This window comes from Aphidius gifuensis, linkage group LG6, assembly GCF_014905175.1.
Source record: "Aphidius gifuensis isolate YNYX2018 linkage group LG6, ASM1490517v1, whole genome shotgun sequence".
Lineage (NCBI taxonomy): Eukaryota > Metazoa > Arthropoda > Insecta > Hymenoptera > Braconidae > Aphidius > Aphidius gifuensis.
Window position 1 is genome coordinate 2,462,007 of NC_057793.1, and position 21,462 is coordinate 2,483,468.

At 25.4% G+C, this 21,462-nt stretch overlaps 2 protein-coding genes across 4 annotated transcripts in view; one reads left to right on the forward strand and one right to left on the reverse strand.

Moving 5' to 3' along the window:
- The first annotated feature begins 18 nt into the window (after positions 1–18).
- LOC122858795 (vesicle-fusing ATPase 1-like) lies at positions 19–4,746 on the forward strand. The gene is made up of 3 exons (XM_044161947.1): positions 19–210; positions 721–809; positions 892–4,746. Exons 1-3 carry the CDS (start codon positions 199–201, stop codon positions 3,020–3,022), a joined length of 2,232 nt encoding a protein of 743 aa, XP_044017882.1. The 5' UTR covers positions 19–198; the 3' UTR covers positions 3,023–4,746.
- A 421-nt stretch (positions 4,747–5,167) lies between these two features.
- The window catches only part of LOC122858793 (ankyrin repeat domain-containing protein 50), a 59,123-nt gene continuing 42,828 nt past the window's right edge, over positions 5,168–21,462 (reverse strand). For 2 of the 3 annotated variants that reach the window (XM_044161945.1, XM_044161944.1), the window contains exons 5-12: positions 8,833–10,750; positions 8,579–8,752; positions 8,284–8,502; positions 7,604–7,915; positions 7,195–7,516; positions 6,887–7,133; positions 5,418–6,818; positions 5,168–5,336 (exon numbers count right to left, since the gene is read on the reverse strand). In XM_044161945.1, the coding sequence (XP_044017880.1) occupies positions 5,168–5,336; positions 5,418–6,818; positions 6,887–7,133; positions 7,195–7,516; positions 7,604–7,915; positions 8,284–8,502; positions 8,579–8,752; positions 8,833–10,464 (4,476 nt within the window). In that variant the 5' untranslated portion in view covers positions 10,465–10,750. The remainder of the gene's footprint in view (positions 5,337–5,417; positions 6,819–6,886; positions 7,134–7,194; positions 7,517–7,603; positions 7,916–8,283; positions 8,503–8,578; positions 8,753–8,832; positions 10,751–21,462) is intronic. The other variant, XM_044161946.1, reaches the window with a different exon arrangement.

Here is a 21,462-nt window from a genome sequence, read left to right on the forward strand (position 1 = left end):
AAAATTTTATTTGAAGCCAATTTCAGGTTGGTGGATTTCTGCAATGCAGTGTTCCACACAAGAAGACTAGGAGCTTTCTCTTTCTCTTTCTAGTCTTCTTTGGTCTTCTTGGTTCCACACACACAGTTCCACATATTGGTAAATTCAGCTCCGAGTGTCATCATAAAATCATTAAATTTTTAATATCAACAAATTAACATGGCAGGAGTGGTAAGTTAATTTTATTTATCAACAAATTGTTTATTTAGTTTTTTAAATAAATTTTGCAATAATTTTTTTTTTTGGAGTTTTTTTTCCAACTTTTTGGAGTAATTCATTATAAATGTTTCTCTATACATAGACCAATTTTATCAATACTTGGTGGCCTATATTCTCACTTGCTATAAATTAACAATAAAATTATTTTTAATTGTTATTTTAAAACATTCATTATTGATTTTATTTAATTATTATTTTAATAAATTTTATTCATTTGTTGTTAATAAGAAAAAAAGAAAGAAAATTACTTTATTAAAATTTAATATCACTTTGTTATTTTAATTTTTTTTTTTCATTTAATGAATAAATTAAATTTTAAATTAAAAAAAAATAAATAAACATTAAGGTTTCATAAAAAAATGACTCACTCTTTTATCTACTTGATTGATAGATTTTTTTTGGTTTTTTGTTTTATTGTTTTAATTTGAATATTATTGATTTATTTTTATTTTTTTTTTGCAGAGGATGAAGGCTGTCAAGTGTCCAACTGACGAGTTGAGTTTGACAAATTGTGCTGTTCTTAATCCTAATGATTTTCCTGAAAATGTCAAGTAAGATAATACAGTTAAAATAATAAAATAAAAATATAATATTATTTAAATAAATATGATAATATTAATTAATTTATTTTAGACATATTGAAGTGACAACTGGACCAAATCAACATTTTGTTTTTACTGTCAAGACAACTCAGGAAGTTCGTTCTGGAACTGCTGGTTTTAGTTTACCACAAAGAAAATGGGCTTCATTATCACTTAATCAAGATATTGATGTTCGTCCTTATTATTTTGATCCAACTTCAAGCTCTGAATTTCTTTGTACAATTGTTTTGGAAGCTGATTTTCTTCAAAAAACAAAAACATCATTAGAGCCATATGATACTGAACAAATGGCCAAAGATTTTCTTCTTCAATTTTCTGGTCAAGCATTTACAGTTGGTCAACAGCTTGCATTTCAATTTGGTGATAAAAAAATGCTTGGTTTAGTTGTTAAAAGTTTAGAAGCAGCTGATATATCAGCAATAAAATCTGGTCAAGAATCAAAACCTAAAAAAACTAAAATGGGTAGATGTTTGGGTGATACAACAATACAATTTGAAAAAGCTGAAAATTCATCACTTAATTTAATTGGTGCAGCTAAAGGTAAAGTTGTACGTCAATCAATAATAAATCCAGATTGGGATTTTGCTAAAATGGGAATTGGTGGTCTTGATAAAGAATTTAGTGCAATATTTCGTCGTGCATTTGCATCACGTGTATTTCCACCAGAAGTTGTGCTACAACTTGGCTGTAAACATGTTAAAGGTATTCTACTTTATGGACCACCAGGTACTGGTAAAACTTTAATGGCACGTCAAATTGGTACAATGTTAAATGCACGTGAGCCAAAAATTGTCAATGGACCACAAGTACTTGATAAATATGTTGGTGAAAGTGAAGCAAATATACGTCGTTTATTTGCTGATGCTGAAGAAGAAGAAAAAAAATTAGGTCCAAATTCTGGATTACATATTATTATATTTGATGAAATTGATGCAATATGTAAATCACGTGGTAGTGTTGCTGGTGCAACTGGTGTACATGATACTGTTGTTAATCAATTATTAGCTAAAATTGATGGTGTTGAACAATTAAATAATATATTAGTTATTGGTATGACTAATCGTAGAGATATGATTGATGAAGCATTATTACGTCCAGGACGTTTAGAAGTACAAATGGAAATAAGTTTACCAGATGAATTTGGAAGACAACAAATATTAAATATACATACATCACTTATGCGTGATCATAAAAAAATAGCAAATGATGTTGATTTAAAAGAACTTGCTGTATTAACTAAAAATTTTAGTGGTGCTGAATTAGAAGGTTTGGTACGTGCTGCACAAAGTACAGCAATGAATAAATTAATAAAAGCAGCATCAAAAGTTGAAGTTGATCCATCAGCAATGGAAAAATTATGTGTATCACGTACTGATTTTCTTCATGCATTAGAAAATGATATTAAACCAGCATTTGGTACTGCTGGTGATATACTTGATCATTTATTAGCACGTGGTGTTATTAATTGGGGTAGACCAGTTGCTGAAATTTTGGCTGATGGTAATTTATATATACAAGAAGCTAAAGCAAGTGAAGGTTTTGGTTTAGTATCAGTATTACTTGAAGGACCACCAAATAGTGGTAAAACAGCATTAGCTGCACAAATTGCGAAAAATTCAGATTTTCCATTTGTCAAAGTATGCAGTCCAGAGGATATGGTTGGTCATTCGGAAAATGCAAAATGTTTATCAATAAGAAAAGTATTTGATGATGCATACAGATCACAATATAGTTGTGTACTTGTTGATAATATTGAACGGCTCATTGATTATGGTCCAATTGGACCAAGATATTCAAATTTAACACTACAAGCATTATTGGTATTATTAAAAAAACAACCACCAAAAGGTAAAAAATTATTGGTCATTTGTACAACAAGTAGACGACAAGTATTGGATGATATGGAATTATTATCAGCATTTAGTCATATTTTACATGTACCAAATTGTTCAACACCAGATCATCTTCTTGCTGTACTTGAAGAAGTTGATTTATTTACTAAAGATGAAATGTCATCACTTCATGCACGTTTACAGGGTAAAAGAATATTTATTGGTATTAAAAAATTATTGGGATTAATTGATATGGCAAGACAAGTTGAGGGTGGTTATCGTATTCCAAAATTCTTATCAAAACTTGAGGAAGAAGGTGGTCTTGAGTAACTGGTGTATTATATTATCAAAGACATCTGTACAATTTAAATGTCAAAAATAAATATTTAATTAAAATAAAATAATTTATAGTCAATAATAAATTATGGAATGATGTGGAGGATCAGACAGTACACAGTGGAGGGTAATTAATATTGTTGGATTATGATTTTATTATTTTTCAAGACTATCTAAAAATACTGGTTATTAAATTGTCATTTAATTTATTCCAGGCACAAAATATTTTTTATTTATTTTCATGAATTTTAAAAAATTTGATTTTATTTTTGTTAATTAAATCAATGATTGTTAATAATTATTATAATCAAATTATATTTATTATCTCAATTAAAGAAAAATGAGATTATAAAACAAAAAAAAATGTAATATTTTTGAAATATTATCGTAAATTCTTCAAGCGATTAAATGTGCCATAGCTTCTTCGGTAAATAAATATAAAAATAATAATTTAATTACTTGCTTGATGACTAATCATCGAACTCTATCATTCCTCAATGCACTTGATTAAAAAAAAAAAGGACACAGTACTCATTCCTTGATGTTAAAATGAAACATTAATTATTTTATTACCACGCAAATGTTTTATTGAGAGGAAAAAAAAGTATATTAATTAGAACAATGTTAGTTGACCAATATTTATCAAAAGATAAATGCACTTAATTAAATTCTATCATAATTATTAATGTGAAGTTAAGACACAAAGAAAAAAAAAAACTTCCTGGTGAAAAAAATTAAAAATCTATAAATAATTAATTATAAAAGTTGTTAATTAACACAAAGTAATTTGCAAAATTTAATTTATTTTTTTGAAAAAATAAAAAGCAATAATTGTTAATTATAGAAATATTTAAAAAATCATTCCAAACAATCAGTGAGCCTAATAGATTTTTTAATTTAAAAAAAAATAAAAAAAATAATTCCTCTTGTGTTAGATTTATGATAGAAATTTTGTAGAAATTAAAATCAATAATAATGATAATTGTAATCAATATTGATTAGTTGCAACTAAAAAAAATTGCAATGTAATTTAAAAAAAAAAAATGAAAAACACAAATGAAGTGGAAATAATAATTTTATTAATTTCATTTGAGAAAAAATATAATAATTATTTGAAAAATATTAAATATATATATTATCAATGTGAGTGAAGTAATTGTGTTTAAATTGTATCTAGTGCTATTGTCTCTGTGTATAAATAAAAATTTATTTGGTTGGATCAAATTGTTTCGTTTTGAAAGCATAATAATTAAACAAGTCGAAATTATTTTCACATATTTTTTCATATATTTTTTCGAATTTTATATCATCATTCACTACAGACTAATAATAAATATGTTTATGCTTATTTAATTCATAAATCATATATTCACACAGGCTCCCACAAACTTTCAGGCCATTGTTTTTTTTTTAATTTATTACGTTTTAGCTTCGTTTTCTCTTTTTTTTTATTTTCTACATTATTTTTTTTCTTATTAGTTTTTTCATTTTTTTATTTTTTTTTAAAAAAGTTAACAAAAAAACGAGGATATTTCACATGAATCCCCGAACTTTATAAACTCTTTTTACATATCTTTACATTATTTATTTTATTTTTCATTCAAAACCAGTCTTCTTTTCCAAGAAAATCTCAGTATTCAAATAATTTTGTTTTAAAATGATTAAATACATTCTAAAAGTTTATTCTTTGTAAAAGTTTGATATATCTATTATTTATTTATTAGATAGACATATTAAAGAAACTGTTAAAGAATGTGTTTTTTTTTTTTTTCTTTTTTTATTAACGTTACATTTATACAAAGTTATATCGATTATTGTTACGTTGCTAAAATCTCTACATACATTTTTTAATTATCTATTCAGTTTAATATTTGGTATTAAGTTATATTTTTTTATATTTGTTCATTTTTGTTCGTTTTATTATGTTTTTTTTTTGTATTTTTGTAATTCACTTTGTCTTCATTTGAGGTACTTTGATTTTGCTCGAACAAATTAAAAATAATAATAATAATAATAAAATAAAAAATAATAGAGAGACAGGAATAGAGAGAATGTAATTTCATTAATTATTGACTTCCATATAACTTATTATATATTTTCTTCACTAAAATCGTCATTTAAATTATTTATTAATTTAATCTAAAGGGGTGTTTCTTTGCGGGTCTCAGCTTTCCATTGAAATCCATTGACCCTCGTTGTCATTGGCTTATTTCTATTTGTTGCATTTTCGAAACCATTTCTAACACCAGCAACAAGTCTCATTGCTGGATTTGTAACTAGACCATTACGTTTTGGCTTTGCATTTGAGCTAAAAATTAAAAATTAAAAATCAATTAACAACACAAATAATAATAATAAAATAAAATAAACAACAATAATAATAATTTACCTAGTAATATGCTCAGATGATTTAACATTTCTTCCAACTCCAGCTCCACTATTTCCTAATATAATTCTCATATGTGTATCTCTTGTAAAATGTGTATCAGCTAAATTTTTTTTATCATCACATGTACTTTTTTTTTTATCATTAATTTTTAAACCAAGCATTTCATTTGTTAATTCAAATGTTTTACCATTATTATTATTATCATTTCTATCAATTAATTCAGTTCTAATATCAATTGGTTCATAAATTGCTGTTGTATGATTAAAACTTCCAGTACTTGGTGGTTTATATTGAATACTTTGATTACCAGTTAATAATGATACACCCAATTGGCTTTGTATAACACTTGCTGCTGTTTTAGCACTTGGTGGACTTGTATTTGTTGGTGAATATGGTATAAGACTATCACTCAATGGTGAATGTGGTGGTGATGCATATATTGGACTTTGTGGTTCTGATTTTAATGGTGATAATAATTTTGATAATGGTCTACTTTTAGCACCTCTTGAGCATTGTTGTAATTGTTGTGTAAATGATAATGGTGTTTTAATAACTTGATTAATCATTGGATTTTGACTAAATTTACCTTGTTCACTTTTTGTACTACCAGTTAAATTACTACTTGATTTTGAATTACTTGAATTATTACCAAGTGATACACAACTACGTCTTTTTGTTGAATCTGGTGATTCAGCTGGGCTATATTGTGTTGATATTGGATTTAATATTGCTGATGATGGTTTTGTTTCAGTTGTTGAATTTGATGTAACAGATGTTGCTGAACTACCACCATTACTACAACCATTACCAATAACTCCTGCTGATCTTTGAGTTCGTTGATTTGCTGTATGTTCTTCAAGTAAACGTACAACAGTATCATGCCCACTTTTAGCTGCTACTTTAATTGCATTTCTACCACAATGATCTGAATGATTTGGATCAGCACCATGATTTAATAATGCACGTACACAATGCTCATGTCCTTCTTGTGCTGCAATACCAAGTGCAGTTGCACCTTGATTACATGTATGATCTGGTGTTGCACCATTTTCAAGTAATAATCTAACAATTGCAGCATGTCCTTGCCATGCTGCTGAATGTAATGGTGTACGATTTTCATTATCGCATGCATTTACAATTGCATTACCAGCTGTTAATAGTAATGCAACCATTTCATCATGTCCCTGCCATGAACTTACATGAAGAGGTGTACGGCCCTCTGAATCACGACTTTCAATGTCTGGTCTTGCATTTTCAATAAGAAATTTAGCCATTGTCAAACGATTTTCAAGTGCTAATATATATAATGTACTTCTACCATCTGCATCTTTAGCATTTACATCAGCATTGTGTGATAAAAGAACACGTACTGTTTCTGTATGACCTTCCAGTGCAGCCAATCTATTAAATTATTTAACCAATATTAAGTTTTATTTATTTATCATTTAAATATATATTCAAATTCTTACCTCAATGCAGTTTTTCCATCATGAGCATGTTGATCAATTGGTGCTCCATGTTGATTCAAGAGTCTCTCAACAAGAGCAGTATGTCCCTCTTGTGCAGCAAGCATAAGTGCTCCCTTTCCATCATTGTCAGCTTCGTCAATTTTACCACCAGCTTCTAGTAAAGCTTCACAAACATCAAGATGTCCCTCAAACGCTGCATAATGAAGTGGTGTCCAACCAGAATTATCTCTATGTTGTTCATCAAGTCCTACGCAAAAAAAAACTCATTATAAATATGATTAATTAAATATGTACTATGTATTATTTACCTCGATCAAGAAGTTGCTTAACAACATCAGTTCCTCCTTGTGCAGCAGCAACACTTAAAACAGTACGTCCTTCATTATCAATACTGTCAACATAACATCCCCAAAACAATAGCAATGCAACAACTGTACTGTGACCCATACTAGCTGCAGCCCACAATGGTGTTCGTCCTGTTGCATCACAATGATCAACATCCGCTTCATATTCAAGTAAAAGTTCACATACATCACGATGACCTTCAAATGCTGCTACTAATAATGGTGTCATTCCATCTTTGTCTTGATGATCAACTGCTGCACCACGTTCTAATAATATCGTTACAACCTATATAAAATTAATTTATAAAAATAGTTTTATTATTTTTATTATTTTATAGATTTATTTATTCATTTTATTATTATATATACAAACCTTGGCATAACCGTGATTTGATGGTACACACAGTGCAGCAACACTCAATGCCGTTCTTCCATCACTGTCAGCATGATCGATTTTAGCTCCATAATCCAACAAATGCTCAACAATTTCACTGTGTCCCATATAAGCAGCAGCAATCAATGCCGTTCTACCTTCATCATCTGTCCTATTAACATCAGCATCATGTTGAAGTAAAGCTTTTACAATATCCTCATGTCCACCCCATGCTGCTGCCCTCAGGGCAGTTCTTTGATCCCAATCAGCACAATCAACCATTGCTCCATGTTCCAGTAACATTTCTACCACCTTTTATTTATTTATTTTTTTTTTATTCAAAAAATAAAAACAAACAATCAATAAATGTTTTAATAAAACAATAAAAATTGTAAACACGTATACCTTATGTTTTTTTTTTAAATGTCGAGACTAGTCTGGCTATTAAAATGATAAATGAATACAGAAAAAAAAAAAACAAATAAACAAATTAATAAATAAAACAAAAAAAAAAAAAAACTGGAATGGGATTCAAGGTTAAATTATAAAACAAATGAAAAAGTATTGTAAATTGAATGGAAATTTTTGAAAAAAAAAAATGAATGTTAAATAAAGTTAGTAGTATTATTAGTAGTAGGTGAAAAAATATTAAGGGGGAAAAAAAAATAAAATACACTAACTACATTGGAGTCTGTAATTGACGGAAGAATGGTTGGCTGTGAATGTACCTGGGTATGTCCGCCCCAGGCAGCTGCCCTAAGAGCAGTCCAACCGTCACAATCAGCATGATCAGCACTAGCACCAGCAGCTAAAAGTACCTTGACAACATCTGTATATCCATGTCTTGCTGCAAGATTAAGTGGTGTTTGTCCATGTCGATCAGTTGCTTCTAATTTTGCCTAAAAAATAATTAACAGTAATATTATATTTACTATTATTTCAATGAAATAGCTGTATAATAATTAAATTATTAACCTGAGGACAAGCAGCCAATGCGATTTCTAATAATGATGCATTACCATCAGCAGCAAGAGTATGTAAAACAGTTCTACCACATGAATCAGCTTGATTAATATCACCACTTTCACCAAGTAATTCTGTAAGTGGTTCCTCTGGGGATTCATCCATGGGACTCACATCTTGTGAGACCTTAAAAATACAAAAATTAAATAAAAATTTAATCATTAAAAAAATGTAAAAGAAATTAAAAATATATGTTACAAATTTACCTGACTAGAAGAAACTGGATCTTTGGAGGATTCATCATTTTCAATAATTTTTTCTGATGGTTTAGCACCAGAATCAATTAATAATCTTAATAATTTAGTATCTTGTCTTGGCCACATAATACACTCAGGACTATCAAGATAACATTGATCAATTGGTACTCCACTACCAATCATCCAAAGTACTTGAAGTGTATGAGTATCATAATTCCATATATTAGTATTAATATTAATTAATGATTTTTGTAAATGTTGTCCAAGTGCACATATTTCATCTGGATTAAGTTCTTTACCACGTATTGTATAATAAGTTGCTAACATTGCATGTCCTTCAGCAGATGAACATAAATATTTTTGTGTACAATGTTTGACATCTAATAGCCATTCTGAAAAACTATGATGAAATAACATAATTGCACCAGCTCTTGATACAGATATAACTCTTCTTAATAAATGTAAACGTCTATTAAAATCTTCAATTGTTATTGTTACATGTGATGTTTTAACACATTTAAATAGTATATCTTGTGTTATTGGTAATTTTGCAGCAAGTATTACATTTAATAATGGTTGTACTTTGGCAAATTGTTTACGACTAAATAATCTTTGACACAACCATAAATATAGACCATTTAAAGTACCAGGTATTTCACGTACTTCACGTAATACAATAAAATTTTCAGCAACACCATCAAGTACTTTTTCTAAATATAAAAAACAACCATTACTTTTAATATGTAATTGATTTAACATTTCAGCAGTATCACGTGATATATGTTGACGTAATGCATCCTCTTGATCTAATCTAGCCAATATATATTGTTGTACATCACGTACAACTTGACTTTTACGTAAATCATCAAGTGATATTTTACGAAAACCAGTAAACATACGTGATATTGTTTTACTTTGTCTTCTTGCTGTACATACAAGCAATAACCATTGTGGAAATAAATGATGATGATTTGCTAATAATTCAGCAATTGTTTTACTAATATTATCATTATTATTATCTTTACGTGAATCTTTTGTTCCAGTTTGTGGTGAATTTAATATTTGTCCTTCATCAATTGAATCAACAAGTAAAAATAAACAATTTTTAGGTGGTTCAACTTCTAATAATGGAAATAATAATGCTTTTTTAAATGCATCATCTGGATCTCTATCTAATACATCATGTTGTAGGGCTGCATGTATATCTGAATCAGTACGTAATTTTTCAGCATATGATTCAGCAACAGATTCTTTTGATGTTGAACGTGCTGATGTTGATGTTGTTGATGGTGTTGGTGATGTTGGTGTTGATGATAAATTAATACCATCATTACTTGCTTGTAATATTTGTGCAACAAGTGAACGTACAAATTGAGCTGGTGATAATGATGCTTCACTTCTTGCTTGACAAAAATGACGTGCTAATAAACGACGATTTAATGAACGTTGATGTCGTGAATTTGATGATGTTGATGGCCATGCTAATTCAGCACATAATGCTGTTTTACCAGAACCTGGACCACCAACAATTAATGCACCACATGTTTTTGAAGCTGGTCGTTGCTCCAAACAATGTGATAGCTTCATAAATGCCCATTCACGACAAAAAAACCTTTTTTTTTCAATTACTGGAGCCGCCATTTTTTAAAAATAATATTATTTATTTATTTATTCAATTATTTACTTTTTTTCTTTTATTTGTTTTTAAATTAACAAATACATATTTATTTTATTAATATTTTTTTCTTAATAAAATATTATCAAGTACATTTGTTGATGATAGTATATATGATCCGGGCACATTGATCTGAGCCCCAGGGGGCTCTGCGGCTTCCTCGGCCTCCATTCAAGCTACTCATCGCCTCGTTCGTAAAATCCCACGTGATTCCAGCCACTGCATTCTAAGATATAGCAGCTTCGACACGAACTGAAACGAAAAAAAAAAATCGAAAAATCAAACAACATATATTGAGTTTATTCTGATGGTCTTTCTGTACATCTCGAATCAAATAAACACACAACTTTTTTTCTTTCTGGGCTTGACTATAGTCTATCTCCAGAGAGTAGCTATCGAGTAAAGAAAAAAAAAAAAAAAATCGAATATTGGAAAGATGTTTGGAGTACAGAAAAGCTTTTCTAGACACGTGAAATTTTACTCGGGGGAATAAAATGGTCTGAAGACTTTTTTTTTAATTTTATTTTTTGCTGTTTTGCCATTTTAAAATATAATTTTTTTCATTATTTATTCATGATATTTTATTTACAATAAAACTACGAAATATGTTATAAATTTTTTTTCGAATTTAAATTGACCCAATTCATTTGGTAAATTAACTTTTAAAAAGCCCATTGCATGACATCATTGCAGCACGTTAAAGTCCATTAAACTCTTCCTTCCGATTCGAACAATATATAGCACAAGTCATTGCATGCAAAATACAACAATAACAATAATAATTATTATATAAAATAAAATGCAAGTTAAATTGTATAAGGAAGCTAAAGAAAATTACAATTTATTTTGATATATCTGATATAATTCCTACATGATACAATATTGTATATTGTATATCTGGATATCAACACATCTTTGATAGTCATTAGGTGTATGTATATATACACTGGTTTATACAGTTGAAAATATAATCTGATGAAATGGGTGCGCCATAATTTCAAAGACCCTTCTGATCTTTCCACGCCTCCATGAAAATTTTGATTCTGTTTGTATCAGTGTGTGTATGTGTGTTCATCTTTATTGGCATAAACTTCAAAAGAAGATCAATCGACTTTATCAAAGTTCATTGTACTGTTTTTTTTTTTTTTTTATTTAATAATATCATTTAGTTTAATCAGCTGTACAAGATTTTAATTAAATCAATAAATTATACCCAAAATGAAAAGTTGAAAATGTATATTATTAATGAAATTTATAAAAATAAAAATATATTTGGGTCATCATTTAAGAACAGATGTAATTATTTGATAAAAAATTTGTCTTTTTTTCTTTTGGTATATTCATCTTTCTCAATTATACATGTGAATAGAAAATATTTCGAGTCGTGGTTCAAGTTGATGCAACGAGAAAATGATTTTACCAAGGTTTTATTTGAATTTTAACGAGTAAAATATACTGCTAGTCTGGTGATGTAAATTTACACTTGATTTCCCTAATGACTTTAACGAGGACTTGTGTTATATACATATTTCAACGAGTTAATTTTTCACAGCCACCTTCATGACTTTGCTGATTGTGTTGAACAACTGTTCAACGCCCTCGCTCCACTATACAACAATTGAGAAATGTGAAAATAATAATAAATAAATAAATAAATTGCATATAAGTTTTTACAGTTGAGAATCTTTAATTACAAAACTCGTTGATTTATATTTACTTTTTTTTTTTTTAATTTTATTTTGCATTTTCTCATTATTTTTATACAACAGCTGTAATACCATTATTTATTGTTTTTTTTTTATTTTTTTCTACCAAGCAATCAATATCCATGAACTTGATTTTTTTATTTAAAACATTTAATTTTAATTAAAATCTGTTATTTGTCTTTTTTTGTTTTACTGAATTATTATTGATTTAGTAAAATTGAAAGGCTAAAATTAGTCTCAACTGATGGATATGGCTTTTTCGATTTAGCCAATTTCAAGGGTTTCTTCATCCTCGAATAATTCACAGTAGAATTGAAAATTTGTAGAATTGAAAATTCTTAAACGTCTTCTGTGAGTGAACAATGTGGTGGATAAAAAAAAAAAAAAAACAAATAATAAAAAAGGGTGGATTGATGAAAAAAAAGCTGGTATTAAAAATACGAGACTTCTTAATGATATGCTTCGATTCAAAACTTCCAGACGAAATGATATGAATCTTCATATACAAAAAAATTAAAAAAAATAAAATTTCTTGTCTCTTTGATATGACAAAATAATAAAAATTTATTGATGTTTATTCTTTTGAATTTTTCATATGAAATTATGGGACAAATAAATTTTCGATAGAAATTTTTTATATTAAAAAATTTACAATAGACTTTAAGTCGATAAATATGTAGAATTAAGTTGATTAATTATGCATTTAATAGAGGAAATTAAACATCTCTAAATTCATGAATTAATTAGTAATTCTAATTTTAGCTAGTAAATGAATCTTGAAAATTTGATGACTATAATGCTTGAAAGCTGTCGAAAATTTTAATAAAAAAAAAGTTAATAAAAGTCCATTTGCAATCATTAAGACTATATATTTTAATTTTTTATCGTTTTTTTTTTAAATATAATTTTGAGTACATGAAATTATTTGTTATATATTTCCTGATGCACGTGTACGTGACGCTTATAACGGTTTTAAAAATTCTGGATACATAAAATTACTTACACAAAGATATACACACAAGTATCCATATTTGGCGACTTGTGCAAAGTTTAGCTGAGCATAAATAAAAAAAAAAATTATATGAAAAGGTCAGGACCCAACTGTGAGTTTGTTAAACGTATATATGAACTCACAAGCACATATATTTATATGTATTTCTAAGCTTGCTTGAATTATCATCGATTAAATAATATATAATTTATACCTTTTTTATTTTTTTTTTTATGATTATTTTTGTCGTAAAGTTCACATATTTTTTGAACAGTCACTGTATATATTCATTGTATATATTTTGTTGATATTTTTTATAAAAAATTTAAAAAACAGATGATACAAAATTAAGTATAGTAAATTACAATTTGCTGCATCTCTATTTTTTGTTATAAAATTATTTATTTATTTCAATATTTATTTAAATATATTATTTTTAAAGTTATTTAAAACTTTTTTTTTGAAGCTATTTTAGTGTATGGTCTTTGAGCTACTATAAAATAAAATATACACTATGTATTATCATGAAAAAAAAATGTAAAAAATATGCAAATTTATAAATCCATATATTATATTAAGTTTGAATAAATAAATTAGGTGGTAAAATCTTGATTTAAGTATTTTTTTATTCAACATTTGAGATAATAAATTTGCAGTAATAAGTTTCATATTGTCGATAAAAATCTTTTGACAATAAATTATGATTTAAGAATATAATTTTTTTATTTTTTGAGAAGTGCTTATCGAGAGAATATTATTTCTAAACAAATTTAACAAATTAACGACAGATAAAATATATAAAAACAAAATTGAAAGAGTGAGCTATAAAAAAATATTTATTTCTAAAAAATAAAGAGTGTAATGAATGATAAATTGAAAAAAAAAATATTCAAAACACTTGGTGATCGAATCCACATGATCATTAATAAATAATTGAAATATGTAAAGCTTCATGTGTCTATTTAATATTAATTTTATAAAATTTATATCCTCATTTGTTGTATAGAAAAAAAATACAATGGATCAGACAGTGATTATAATTTTCGTAGTGAGTGATTTCTCAAGACGTGTTTAATGCACATGTATTCATTGGTGTAGTGATTTTAGTCATGTTTATGTATGCGTGCATTACTTCCGGTCACTGAGTTCATTATTATAATTGAGACCTCGTCGTCGTCGTTATGCCAGTCAACATAAATATATTTTTTTAAAAATTTTTCTATTATTATTATTATCCACAAGCTTGTGTATTTATTGAAAAATATATAATGATTAAAATTCAATATTTTTTAATTTTACTTTCAAATTGTGAATATTATTTTTCAATAATTATAAATATTCAATATTAAAATTAACAGTTTAATGTTCAATTAAATTTTTTTTTAAATTGAATTGCAGGGTAAATTTTTTTAATCAATAATATTTGTTTCAAATGAGTCAAATAATTTTTAAAATTACAGTTGATAATATATTTTTCAAAATATTAATATATGTGGATTGAAATGATGGTTTAAAATTTAATAGCTATATTTCCATGTATTGTAAATGAAAAAAATAAAAAGACTATAAAAATGTTGAACAAGATGATATAAATAAAATCATCTTTTTATATAACCAATCATTTTTTTTTTTTTTTTGTACTATCGTGAGTTTTAAAAATAAATCGATGAAGATAAATTAAAGTATACATATAAATATTATCGTTTGATTATTATATCAAGATTTTATTAATAACACATGCATGTATAACAAGAGCATGTAGAAATATATATTTCAATGTGTCTGTATGCTGTGCTAATATTATAATAACGATGCAATATGTAAATTTAATATTCGTATAATGATACGTCGTAAATGCACACCCTTCAATGCCTCTAGCAATTTTTTTTATATCTTTACTATTATGCCAAATTTTTATTATATCTCTTATTTATTATTTATGTAGAAAAAAATAAATCTATATATAAATTACAGCTTAAAAAATAAGACTGAATTTTTTTTAACTAAATTATCATTTTGTAATGTTAAAAAAAATTAAATTAGAAAATATATATAGTGATTGATAATTAATAGATTTTTTTTTTTTTTTAATCCTTAGAATTAATTATTATTTTAACCTTTTTAGTAAAATAAAAATATTTATTATATTTTTTTTTCAAATGTCTATTATTGTTACAATTTATTTTTCATTTGTAAAATAAAATTCATTCATAAAAATTTAATTATTTTTTAATTGATTAAGGATTAAAATTTCAAGGATTTTACTGGCATTTTTATGGATCATTAGAACAAAATATTGCGTGGAAAAAAAAATGTTAAAACCTGTGGTTGACATGTTATAAACGCCCTAATGGAAAAACCAATGCCAACACTGGGAAATCAAACTTGTCTTTTTACTATTTTAGCGAGGTTTTTCTCTGTTTTTTTGTTATTTTTTTTGAGCCATCCCTCTGTTACTTTTGGTGCTTTTTTGTTTTACGACTTGGCCGCACAATCTAGCTAAGGTGGTTTTTAGGTAAAGAGCTTTTTCATTGTCACAAACACGTGGTTTAAATTTCTCGTCTTTTTCCTTTTTTTATTAGCATATTAATAATTTAATAATTAAATGAATTTTGACCTTTGTACATCGTATTTTTTTTTTATATCAATTTTTTTTTTTAAATATTTATTTGATGAAAATTGAAGAAAAATAAAAAGGAAAATAAGTATAGTGGCACATGTGTCCGCACTGCGGCCAGTTGGCAATAGATAAAAATAAAATAAAGAAATAAAAATAAAAAAAATGAAGAGGATAATTATTGTCAGAGTTTTGGAACCGAGAAATGTGGTGTATTTTTTATGTAATACTTGGCTCGGTATAAGGGCAATCTCGGAAATCGATGGAGGGATGCTGAAGGAAATTGGAAGAAATAAGAAGAGTATATACTAAAGTAAAAAAAAAAAAAGAAATAAATAAATAAAAATAAAGCTTGTGGTCGATTGGTCTCCAGAGAAAATAGGTAGTACGTGATGGGACACGATAATACCATCATTGATACTATTTTTGTCATCTGTCTAAACTATTTATTTATTTATTTTTAAAATAAATAAATAAATAACTGAATAAATAAATATATAAATAAATAAATAAATAAATAAATAAATAAATAAATTGATCATGCTTTATTCAACTTTTCAAATATTTTATTTAGGTATTTTAAAAAATATTTTTATTGATTTTGAAATTCTTAGTTTCTCATTTGATGAGACAATGATAATAAAAAATTTATTATTAAACAATTATTTGAAACTATATTATAAAAAAAATATATACATTTTAAATTATAATTGTGAATTTTTTAGTTTTTCAATTTGTAGGGAAATTAGTCTAGCTTTAATTTCTGGCAAAAATTCTTGGTATAAAATAAATGACATAAATTTAAATACTTTATTTCATGATATTTAAATGACCTCAAAAATTTACTTTGTTTTATTATTATTATTATTTTTAATTTTCAAACCAACTTTATGAATGCGTTTTCTTTTTTTGAATTTTTTGCTTAATGTTTTCTAAATTAAAAATAAATTTGAAAAAATTAAACGCAAATATATAACAAATGAAAAAATAAAAGCTATTAAACAGCAATAAATTTCAAATTAAAAAATTGAAAGACTAATTGATAATAATAATAATAGAAAACTTCAGAATTAAACAATTTTTTTTTTCTAAATTTTTCAATAATAATTTTTAAAATATAAAAATAATAAATTTAGAATAAAAGAAAAAATATCCAGGACATGTCACTTGGATTCTAATTGATATAATTTTTAAAAACTGTCAAGGCATGAGTCATTCCCTTGAATTGATATTAGACTCAATGAAACTTTTGTTTAATGCTAAATGACGAGGTCATAAAAAGAATTTCTAGGCTATTGAGTGAAAAAAAAAATATAAAAAATAGTAAAAAGTATATAAATTTTTTTTCAACAACAAAAAAAACCTTTTTATATTATAGGCAGATGAAAATAAAAGAAAACTATTCAAGGCTTATATTTGTAAAACTCATAAAAGAAAAATAATGTATAAAAAGTTTTCACATATCTAAAAAAATTTTTTTTCTTTTTTTTTTTGTCAAGTTTTTAAAATAGTCTCAATAATCAAGTTTGATCTTCCAAAGTTATTATGTATTTTTTTTTTATCACATGAAATATCCAGTGATAAAAAAAAAAAAATAAATAAATGTACAAATAAAAATATTTTCATTTGATTTGAAAAGTTGGGACAGTTTTTTTACACAAGAATATTTCGAGTAAATAAATTATGAATTTTTATTGTATACTTTTATAAACTTATAATAAAATAAAAAATAAAATTGTTTTAAAATTATGAATTAAAGTTTAAATAAATGACGGAAATTTTATTTTTAAAAAAAAATTACATTTAACTTTCTCCAATAAAAATATTTCTATATATATCTCAATTAATCTTAGAATCTACGAGCCAAGTAATTGTATATTTAATGAAAAAAAAATAAAAAAAATAATGATGAATTATTTAAAAACTATTCAAGACTGATAAATGAATTTAAATTCACTTCCTTTTCTGTGTATTCACTGGTTGAAGTAGTATAAAGTGATAAAAAAAAATTATTAAATAAATGAAAGCACTTTCCTTTTTTTGTTCGATTCACCAACCCTCAATTGTATCAAACATAAAGTATATCTAGATATACGTAGCTTTCAAGAAAACGACATTTTCATTTATTTCTTGGTTCACCAGAGCGTTTATATATTGCAACGATCGACTGACTTGTTTTTTTTTTTTATTTCTTCTACATGCTGCAGCTTTTAAAGTTGTTGACTAGAAAAGCTGGAGTCAACGTATAGTATTCCTCTTGTCCAACAGGATTTTGGCCTTCAAGGCAAAAACTACTTTGTCATATAAAAAATAAAATTAAGTGTCTGATCATATACTGTCCATAAAACTACTACCTCACTTTAAATTTTAATTCAAGATCAAACTTGTATTATAAAAAATTTTCAATCAAGATTATAAAAACAACTTCCTGAACTATTATTAATTTTAATAAAATATATATTTTATTTTTATTAATTATTTATTTAAAAATAAATTAATATAAAAAAAATTGATAAATTTAATTTGAAAGAAATTGTATGAATTTAAAGTAATTTACATGTAGATAAGAATATTAATATTCATGTTTCAAATGAAAATAAAAAACAATAATATTAAAAGTCCCGTTTTTCATCAGTGTACATGAAAAAAAAAAAATAGTAAAATATTATTAATAATTTGCATAATTTTTTGACATATATAAATCAGTTATTAAGTATATTATTATGATATTTTGAAAAATAAAAAATAAAAATGCGTAGATTATTATCAGAGGTGTTTGATAATAACTCAACAATTTAAATCTCACATGCGGTGAGATCTCTTTTATGTATTCCCTTGGGGCTTTTTACATACACACAAACACGTTTATAAAATATAAGAGAGAAGGATATATTGCATGAAAATACATTTGCATGATAACGAGGTGGATGTAATTCAGGTAGAAGATAATTTCTAAATCACCGAGTAGCAAGGACTTTGAGATAAACATCGATTTGTGGTTTGTCGCGTGCACTAACCGTGTTACGCATATATTTATATATATATTAATTTTAATATTAAAATAATAAATTTTATTTCATGTTGAAACAGACAAAATTATTTAAAATATTTTATTTTTATTTATTTTTTTTCATTCACAATACAGAGGAATATTTTTATTGTAGATGAATTTGATTTAAAATATTTTTTTTTTTTCATCATTTATACATATATATATATTCATCAATATTGTCTATACTGACGTTTTTTTTTTCAATTATTATTTAAACAATAAAAGAATATTTCTATTATGCAAATCCTAATATAAAAAGGACAAACATCATCGGTCTTCCGGACATTTGATTGGTCATTGTTTTTTTCTCACTTACTCTCATATACGAATTTCTTTCTGTTTGCCTTTTTCTATTATTTTTTTTTATTTATTTCGTTAGCAACGAAAAAACAAAAAAAAGAGCGAGTAAACAAAATTTTTTTTGATATTTTTTATATATTTTTTTAAAATTGACATATTAAGCTAGCACAACTTTTTTATTAATTATTAGATCTTGATGCAATTGGGCGCAAAATTTTGTGCGAATTATGTGTTTTTTCTGTGTGAAGAAATAAATTTGAAAAAAATTTTTTTTAAATATTTTTTATATTTTTTTTTAAAATTGACATATTAAGCTAGCACAACTTTCTCAATAATCATCGGATCTCGATGCAATTAGGCTTAAAATTTTGTGTGAATTATGTGTTTTCCACGTGTGAAGAAATAAATTTGAAAGAAAATTTTTTTAAATATTTTTTATATTTTTTTTTAAAATTGACATATTAAGCTAGCACAACTTTTTTAATAATTATTAGATCTTGATGCGATTGGGCTCAAAATTTTGTGCGAATTATGTGTTTTTTGTGTGTGGAGAAATAAATTTGAAAGAAAATTTTTTTAAATATTTTTTATATTGTTTTTTAAAATTGACATATTAAGCTAGCACAACTTTCTCAATAATCATCGGATCTCGATGCAATTGGGCTCAAAATTTTGTGTGAATTATGTGTTTTTTATGTGTGAAGAAATAAATTTGAAAGAAAATTTTTTTAAATATTTTTTATATTTCTTTTAAAAATTGACATATTAAGCTAGCACAACTTTTTTAATAATTATTAGATCTTGATGCGATTGGGCTCAAAATTTTCTGCGAATTATGTGTTTTTCATGTGTGAAGAAATAAATTTGAAAGAAAATTTTTTTAAATTTTTTTAATATTTCTTTTAAAAATTGACATATTAAGCTAGCACAACTTTCTCAATAATCATCGGATCTCGATGCAATTGGGCTCAAAATTTTGTGTGAATTATGTGTTTTTTATGTGTGAAGAAATAAATTTGAAAGAAAATTTTTTTAAATATTTTTTATATTTTTTTTTAAAATTGACATATTAAGCTAGCACAACTTTCTAATAATCATCAGATCTCGATGCAATTGGGCTTGAAATTTGAATTATGTGTTTTTTATGTGTGAAGAAATAAATTTGAAAGAAAATTTTTTTAAATATTTTTTATATTTTTTTTTAAAATTGACATATTAAGCTAGCACAACTTTCTCAATAATCATCAGATCTCGATGCAATTGGGCTCAAAATTTTGTGTGAATTATGTGTTTTTTATGTGTGAAGAAATAAATTTGAAAGAAAATTTTTTTAAATATTTTTTATATTTCTTTTAAAAATTGACATATTAAGCTAGCACAACTTTTTTAATAATTATTAGATCTTGATGCGATTGGGCTCAAAATTTTCTGCGAATTATGTGTTTTTCATGTGTGAAGAAATAAATTTGAAAGAAAATTTTTTTAAATTTTTTTAATATTTCTTTTAAAAATTGACATATTAAGCTAGCACAACTTTCTCAATAATCATCGGATCTCGATGCAATTGGGCTCAAAATTTTGTGTGAATTATGTGTTTTTTATGTGTGAAGAAATAAATTTGAAAGAAAATTTTTTTAAATATTTTTTATATTTTTTTATATTTCTTTTAAAAATTGACATATTAAGCTAGCACAACTTTTTTAATAATTATTAGATCTTGATGCGATTGGGCTCAAAATTTTCTGCGAATTATGTGTTTTTTATGTGTGAAGAAATAAATTTGAAAGAAAATTTTTTTTAATATTTTTTATATTTCTTTTAAAAATTGACATATTAAGCTAGCACAACTTTTTTAATAATCATCAGATCTCGATGCAATTGGGCTTGAAATTTTGTGTGAATTATGTGTTTTTTATGTGTGAAGAAATAAATTTGAAAGAAAATTTTTTTAAATATTTTTTATATTTTTTTTTAAAATTGACATATTAAGCTAGCACAACTTTCTCAATAATCATCAGATCTCGATGCAATTGGGCTCAAAATTTTGTGTGAATTATGTGTTTTTTATGTGTGAAGAAATAAATTTGAAAGAAAATTTTTTTTAATATTTTTTATATTTCTTTTAAAAATTGACATATTAAGCTAGCACAACTTTTTTAATAATTATTAGATCTTGATGCGATTGGGCTCAAAATTTTCTGCGAATTATGTGTTTTTCATGTGTGAAGAAATAAATTTGAAAGAAAATTTTTTTAAATTTTTTTAATATTTCTTTTAAAAATTGACATATTAAGCTAG